At 37.3% G+C, this 8,702-nt stretch overlaps 1 protein-coding gene across 7 annotated transcripts in view; it reads right to left on the reverse strand.

Moving 5' to 3' along the window:
• Positions 1-8,702, reverse strand: part of LOC110019546 (uncharacterized ATP-dependent helicase YprA) — a 49,158-nt gene that overhangs the window by 13,959 nt on the left and 26,497 nt on the right. For all 7 annotated transcript variants that reach the window (XR_002293463.1, XM_020717247.1, XM_020717245.1 and 4 more), the window contains 4 exons: positions 7,322-7,416; positions 7,146-7,213; positions 2,002-2,097; positions 1,760-1,824 (listed from right to left, as the gene is read on the reverse strand). Coding sequence is in view for 6 of the 7 variants with exons in the window: in XM_020717247.1 (XP_020572906.1) it covers positions 1,760-1,824; positions 2,002-2,097; positions 7,146-7,213; positions 7,322-7,416 (324 nt within the window). In the remaining variant the exon portion in view is untranslated. The remainder of the gene's footprint in view (positions 1-1,759; positions 1,825-2,001; positions 2,098-7,145; positions 7,214-7,321; positions 7,417-8,702) is intronic.

Below are 8,702 nucleotides of genomic sequence, written 5' to 3' on the forward strand. Positions count from 1 at the left end.
GAAATGCGAGCTAGCGGAGTCAGAGGAACAAACGATAGCTAGAGGATGTCCAAACATTAGCCCTGAAGGAGGAAAGACAGCAAAAGCAGAGCCGACAACAATCATCTTTCAAGCAGCAACCTTCAGGCAGGCCGTCACTTACAATTACCACGACTGACAGGGATATTCCAAGAGACAGACAAGCCCGAGCAAGGGAATGACACTACAGATTAAAGCAGAGAGAAACGGGAGAAAACGATAGCTCTTCCAACACGGTACCGGCCAGGAAGTGCTATCGATGCCACAGCTACGGCCACATAGCCTAATGCAGCCCTACAATCAGATTAGTCACACTCACAGCTCAAAGCGCCGTAGAAGAGATAAGTGACGAAGAAAAAGCAACAAAACAGGGTGAGGTGTATCAACTCCCACCAGACAATGGAGAAGCACTCATGATTCAACATATCCTGCAGACCGAGGACACGAAGAATCTGCAGTGACTTCGTCACAACATATTCTACACCTGTTGCACAGTGAACGAAAAAGTTTGCAGTCTAATCAACGACGGTGGAAGCAACCAAAACATGGCATTGACACGGATGGTAGAGAAATTGGGGACTTACAACTCAGAGGTATTCCCAAATATATTCACTGACATAGAAGAAGAAGAATCGAGTCAGCATCGATCGAAGATGCTTGAAAGAGTTTTCATTCGAAGGCAAGCTACAAGACTAGGTGCAGTGCGATCTAGTTCCTATGGATGTCAACCACCTTTTGTTGGGACGATCGTGGCAGTTTGATCGGAGGACTCGACACGATGGATATAGAAACATGTATTCTTTCACCAAGGACGAGAAGCGCATCACCCTACTTCCTTCGACGGAGCCCCGGGTCACAGAATCACTTATCAGCAGAGCAGGGTCAGTGGAACCAAATTTAAGGGCAATACAAAATGAGTGGACTGAGATACCGGTACTAACACGGGAAAAATACGACTGAGAAAATTTCAGGGCCACAAAGTTGATGGGGGTGGGAGGGTTCTAGCCACTCTCACGTTTCACAAAACTGAACTGATTGTGTGCTACTTTGGAAAAATTCAACAATACGTGCGGGGCACATAGTTCCAAAAGATGGGATTGAGATGGAAGTTTGTTCGAACGTGGTAGAAGACCCTCAGGTGCCTTGGGAGACAGTGCAGTCAGTGGGACCCAGGGGTGGCTGACGTGAAATGGAAGCTTCGACCTATGAAGTGGAAGCTCCCCCAACCCTGGGAGACCGACAAGGGTTTTGTTTAGTGCCTTGGTGGGGGCACTGAAGGGAAACACGGAAACCGATTCCCCGCGATTTATCTCGAAGGACCAAAACCACCCTCAAAGCATTGAAAGAGGGAAGTATCGAGGAGGGATTGCGATTTCTCACGATCGTAGGAGACGCGTGAAAGCTGATCGTGAACCTTTGGTGCCTTTTGTCATATTGGAAGTTTTAATAGCTATTTTTCTGGATTCTTCTTGCTTTCCCAATCTCTTCCTTTGTGTAGAAGCTTCCTTCGTCCGGGGGAACCTATAAGTTTATGTCCTCTATGTGCGAGGAGTCAGTTTTAGTTGTGTTTGTTCATAGATTCTTGCGTGGAGTTCTTTCCCCCTTGTGGGTATGTATATATATGTATAGAGCTATATAAAAGAAAAATAATAACTAATTCTACACAAAGAAATTTATAAATGAATTTGCAAAATTCACTACCAAATGCAGCAACAACATTGTGCAAAAAAGAAACCTATACCTCGTGCGCCTATGAGCAGACTCCCAATTCAACGACTTCCCTGTGCTTTTAACGGCCTTGACTTCCTAAAAGAGATTCAAAATAACAAAAAATTTATCAACACACATGATGAACTCAATATGACTTAAAATTTATCAACAATCATGAATAAAAAAAATCATAAAACTAAAGAGCAGCATAAGGTTTGGCTGAAAAACTGCAGCCATTTTATGAAGTATTAATAGACTATGAACCCATCCTACCGATTGCAATGGTGGATTCCACATCATAAAATATTTTACTCCAGAGGGACTTCCATCACTCTGAATCAACCCTACGCTTTGCAAACCAGCAAGCTCCTGCCCAGAGCGAAACAGCAAAGTAACAAAAATAAATAAACCAAGCTTTTGAATACTAAAATAAATAAACCAGGCCTTTGAATAGTAAAGTTGCAAGCATTGCGAATGTGAATCATCAATATAACCTTCATTAGCACAAGTCGTCAGTTTTACCTTAATGAAATCATCACAAATAATATATATTATGTGTCCGTCATTTTTAATTTGTTGCAATCCCAGAAAACAAAAGCATTAGGTCGTAGCAGAAGATTTATGTTGCTGCAATGCAAACAAATATTGAATTTTCAAAGTTTCTATATAATTCATATATGCTATAAGCAAAACCGAAGAATTGCGCGATTGTGTTTGTAACTTATAGACACCTGTATTAGGAACCCGTGTTATTCTACATATTTCATTATAATTACAGCTGCAAAAAAGATGGGGAGTGTTAATTCTTGTAAAGCCTTGCTGAGCTCTCAATCTTTAATGTCTATGTTGCTGCCATGCAAAAAAAATATTGAATTTTAAAAGTTTCTATATGCTTTAATTCCTATATGCTATGAGTGAAATCTAAGAATTCCGCAGGTGTGCTTGTAACTTAGAGACACCTGTATTAGGAAACTGTGTTAATCTACATATTTCACTGTACTTACAGCTGAATAAAATATGGAAGTGTTAATTCTTGTAGAGCCTTGCTGGTCTCTTGGTCTTTAATGTGAATGTTGGGTACAAGTTGTGGGAAGCATAAATGCTAAAAGAGAAAAGTGTCAAAATAGTTTCCATATTCTTTGTTGGGGAGGGGTGGGGGGGAGGGGCTTATATAAGTGTCAATTAAGTCTCCAGGCTCTTTTAAAATTGGTTGAAATAATCCCAATGATGACTATTTTAGACCCCATTAAAACAATATGGGGAACTAAATTAGCACATTTAGAAATCGTTGGACTAAAAATTCCCCATATAAATAGTCAGTGGACTATTTTGGTACTTTACTCATGCTAAAAATGGTTTCCCAATTGCCTAATATGGTTAGTTTTCACCAAAAGAAAGAACTATAAAGTTCTTAAACCATCTGCCCCGTGACAATTGGCATCAAAACCTAAGAGTTGGAAGATCTCAATGGCGGGAAGAATTCAGTTCATGATAGAGTTACATCAACAGTCAGTGATCCTTCATCAAGTTGTTGAGGAAGAAGTGGTATCATTGACTCAACAATATGATGACTTGCTAGAATAGGACTTTAGAAGCATCAACCAAGAAGGTACAATCGAATGGCTGATGCCCTTACCAGGAAAAAAAAAATTCTGTCATCTTTATGCTATGACTGCTTTAGGGATGGACTTAAATGATAATCATAACAATAAGGGTGCTAAAGATGATGTATTCTTCTTGCAAATGGAGCAGAAAATCCAAGAAGGATCTATTCGTCAATTTTGGATTGAGGGCAGTCTAATAGTTGTAAAAGAAGGAAGACTCGTGACTTTCTATGGAGAATCATCTAAAAGAGAGAGAATGTTTGTGGTCTTACCTCGAATAATTTATTGGCCACACACAAAGGATTATGATGAAGCCTATGTTTGAACGTGATTGGTACAGCAACAAAACATAATGAAAAATAGAAGCAAGTTTATTACAACCTTTATCAATTAAGCCTTGTACATTAGTTTCTGATTTTGTTGGAGGATTTCCTAAGGAAGCATGTCCTCTACTTTACGGGGCCAGTCAAGGTGGCATAATTCAGGGTTGATAAAATCCGATTTGCCTCTTTTCTATAACAATGTACCCCAAAAAAAAAAAACAACCAAACAAAACAAATCAATGCATTTCTTGAAAAGTATATGAGAGATTATTAGGGGTGCAAAAAAAAACTCAACCCGAACCTGACATAACAAGTCCAGGTTCGGGTTTGAGTTGATTTGATTACCATTTTAGTTAGGTTTAGTTCAAGCATGTAGAACTGATTGTCAATCAGGTCAGGTGTTAGGGCTGACCCGAATACCCAATGATTATTTGGGTTCGAGTCAATTTAATTGGATTAAACGGATTATATTCAAGTTAATCAGGTTACTTTGATCTAAATACTTGTATGATCCATACAATAAATGCGTTAGACAAGTTGATTACATTTCAAATCAAATATTTTAGCCCATAGATGAACAGTTCGATTTAGTCAAGTATATTCATTTCAAGTCAACTTCAGGCCAAAACCAAACCCTAACCATCAAGCCGATTTGCACCTCTATATATTATGTCACTCCATGAAAAAAAAAAGTAGCTAGAGTTGTTAGATTGCGCCCAATTTTATTATAGTTAGTAATGAAACAACAACCCTTAACATCTCAATGTAACAAGATAGAGAATTGGCGAGAAATGTTTTGTAGCATGTCAATCGCCAAGAGATATAAAGAGTTGATCAATGAAGCACATGATAAGCTTGTGAAAGCAAATCGAGGAATGATGAAGTATGCGGACAAGAGACGAAGCTCTTTGGTGTTTAGTATTGGCGATGGGGTGTTATTGACATTGGATACTTAAAATTTGAAAAAAAAAAAAAATTGAAGCTAAATTGTAGATTACGAATTGGTTTCCAAATATTACATCCCTTGTTCAATTTTAGCAAAATATAAAATAGCGCTTACCAAATTCAACTTCCTAAAGAACTCAAGGTACATACCATATTTCATGTCAATTATGTGAAGCCATAAAAAAAAAGACGAGAAACCCTCCTACAATAAAACCGTTATTTGATAAAGTGGTAGAAAAGATCAATCACAGTGTTCAAAGAAATAGAAAGAAGAATATAACAAAATTATTGGTCCAATAAAAGAGCATGCCAGAATGAGATGCCAATTGGGTGGACATTACTTTTATGGCAATTTGAAGAGAGAATTGGTAATATTTCCATGCCAATTCGACCAGGCATCAAATTGTTTTAGTAGGTGAGGTATAATTAAGCTTGTATCAAAGGAGGCACTAGAATAATGTTTTGCACCTTTTGCTAGTCCAAAATAAACAAAGCAACGAAAAATGTTGTGGATCCTGCTTATAGTGATTGACAAATAAACATATGCTAATGGAGCAAGCTCTCAAGCATGTGTCTGTGTGGCAATTGTATGTGCTTGTTGGAGCTTGCACAGGTGGCAAGTAACAAGCACAAACAAACACTACTCACACACAAAAGGCATGTGAGATAATAACGCATTGCCAAATCCACAATTGCAAACAAAACAGGCACAGCGTGTTGACACATACATGTACAGCCAAATCCATACTTGCAAGAAATGTAGACAAATGGAAGTGTTAATTGCATGTAGTAGATGGTTAACATGCAAGTGCGGAATAGTTATCAAGAGCTGTTGTAAATTGTTGCTTAGAAAGTTTAGGTCTATTTATGAGAGTCATGGGGCGCATTGAAGGGACATGCACATAAAGACAGCTTGACTATGTATCGGCCATTTGCATAAGCTCTGAATAAGTTAGGGATATTGTTGCGGGCATACTAAGAATTGCCAAGGCTCATGTATGTTGTGAGTGTAATTTGCAAATTGTGCAGATGCGCTTATATAAACTTGTATTTTGTGTTATGAACCATACTTGTAATTCTTGGTGAAAAAGGTAGGAGTATCAATTCCAATAAATCTTGGGTGTTATGTCTTTAATGTCATGGGGCCAAAAGAACTGGGTATCTCTACTGTCAACAGAAGAGATAGCTTGTACACTTATAAAAGGATCTTGGCTTTGAATGCATTCATTCATCATGCCAATATCATATTAACAATCTAAACAGTGATGAAGTGTGCAATTTAGTCGTGTTTCATTATGATGGAGTGTGCAAAAGTACTGAAATTTGTGGACCATCTATGCTCATAATGGAAGATTTTATTTGATAGAAACAATGATTAGAGGCATCCGTACTTGAGCGAACGTTGTGTATCTCTCTCCTAAACAGCAATGGAAAAATATCAACACAATATTAAGCAATAAGTAACCCTAGAACGTGGCAGAGTAAAAACATAACTCCAACAACAACGGTATAAGAGTAACATTAACGAGTACTGAACAATCACATCATCTAATATTAGCAAGATATCATATTTATGCTCAATCAATTGCTCAAGCCCAACCTCAATATATAAAGAAACCCCGCATTCACATCAACATGGATATAGTGAAATGATGCAAACAGTTAGGAAATAAAATACGTGTATGAAATTCGAGAAGTTTTATGGAGTAGGTGGAGTGAAAGGTGCCATTTGAATAATAAAATCAAGTTTTTGCACCACAAACAAATGAATCATCCAATCAGGAGGAGGTTGGCCATACCTATTAGAATAAGATGATGGGAGTATATAGAAGAAGAGCGATCAACATAGTATGATTAATGATAGGTATCATATGGACAATGAAAGGAAGAGCTTATAATTAGTATTTATAATAGACTAAAAAGTAAAGTGCATGCCTCATCCATATATTCAATTGAAGAGTAGTGATTATAGGTATCAAGATAGAAATGTGATAAATATAATTGTTTAAACCAAGAATTGAAATAATTTTTAAGCGCCATAAAAGAAACCATGATATTTATGTGAATAATAAGGATTTGAATTTTTGCCATGGGAGTAACAATTATCGAAATGATAATTAATTTAAATGTATAAACCCATAATGAAGGGTGTAAAATTATGCAATCATTAAGAAGGCATTATCATGATGATTATTGCGATGATGGCATGAAAACATTCAGGAAGGAGTGACGGCTCAGTCAAGTATGTTTTAAGTATGAAAGAATACAACTATCAAAAAAGTTTATTTTTCACAAACAAGTGATGTCCAACATGCTCGTTATGAAAAATGGGTCAAACATAAATAAATATTTTAAGAACATACTTTAAATTAGTTAATTGGTATATATATATATATATATATAACCAATCAAATGTGTTGAAAAACTACCGCAATGAATAAATCACACATCAATACATTGTCCCTGCTATAGAGTTCGAAACATTTGAAACAAGCTCTAAAAAAAATCAAATAGCTGAAGTTCAAATTTCATTTGTAGAATATACCATGGCATGCTCACGAGGGTTTGCTGAGGTTGCCGTACAGAAAATGAATGAAGGATTGCTGCCATAAACTGCAAAAAAAGATGGAAGGCAAAAGAAAATTTAATTGGAAAGGAAAGCAGAAAAAGCATGTATTACCAATCCTTCTTAGTCATGGGAAAACTAGAAGTTAAATTTACCATGCAAACCGATTCGTCGCAATCTCCTCAAAATAAGAGCAGTATGACATCCAAAAGCTCCTTTATAAGTGTGAGCTTCATCAATCACAATAATCCTAAACAATGTACTTATTAGAGAAAGTTTTGACAGGAATAAGGACTTTCTAATACCATATGTTAATATGCAATATATTTCTCCTATTCAATAAAAATGGTCAAAATGTAATTAAAAATCATAAACATTTTCCAATGCAGCTGGACTTATATATAAGTATATGTATATGTATGTATGTTTGTGTGTGTGTGTCATATATATATTATAGAAAGAGCAACTCGTGGCTCTTTACGTGTTAATTTCAAAATATGTGATTACAAAGATTTTTGAGAAAACCAAGATCCCCTCTATAAAATAAAAATAAAGCATCTTAGGGGTTCCGTTTTCCTCAGTACAACTCCACCCAAAAATAATAAAAAGCGTATCCAAAAAGAAATAAGCCCAAAAAATACATGTATCAAACCAAAACGTATACCCAAATAAATGGCGTATACCCAAAATGAACATGTATACGAAAAACAGAAGGTAAGAAAACTTGTAAGTCGAAGAGCAACTTCACGAGGGCAGGAACCCGGCGAAGCAACCTCCAAAAACCTGCATCTCAGAAGGGCTGAAACATGAAGGCATTGGTTAGTGTAAATGGAAAGAAATATCATTGTGGTCCAAGTTCCTCCAAAAATCCAAACAGCAAAAATAGACAACTCGAGGCAAGACAAGCACCCCGCAAAACTACCACCAAAATCTAGCAAACCAAGCCAGTACAACCCACCCAAAAAATAATAGTGGCAAAAAATATTGGAGCCGTGGGCCTCCAAAAAGAAAGGATACTGTCCTTTCAAAATATCCAGCCTCCAAACACCCATGAAACCATCAAAGCAAACTGAAAAATAGTGTCTCCCATACTCCATACCCCTCATAACAATCATCCCAAAACACCTCTCAAATAAAGCAAAAGAGTCCTGGGCCTCCTCGCACACCGAAATGCACCATGAGAGGTATCTGTAAATAAGCAAAGCAGCAGCAAAAGCCACCCACCCCGTGGCTCCAAATGACCTCCACCGCATAATCCAACACCTGCAACTCCATAGAGGGAGCCAAGGGCCTCCCAAAAATAAATTGAGAGCCCCCCAACCCTTGGCTCGAGAAGACTTCCATGTCACAAAATACCAACAGCAATTCCAAAAAGGGAGCTCTATGCCTCCCTTATAAACTGAGAAAACATTGCAGAGAAGTCCTGGAGCTCCTTGCACCAAATATAGCATGACAGAGGAGTATAGATCTCCACAAACCGCAAAATCCAAGTCTCCAAAGAACACAGAAAACACAGAAATGTAGAGGAAATAGGAA

This window comes from Phalaenopsis equestris, unplaced genomic scaffold (genome assembly GCF_001263595.1).
Source record: "Phalaenopsis equestris unplaced genomic scaffold, ASM126359v1 Scaffold000061, whole genome shotgun sequence".
NCBI lineage: Eukaryota > Viridiplantae > Streptophyta > Magnoliopsida > Asparagales > Orchidaceae > Phalaenopsis > Phalaenopsis equestris.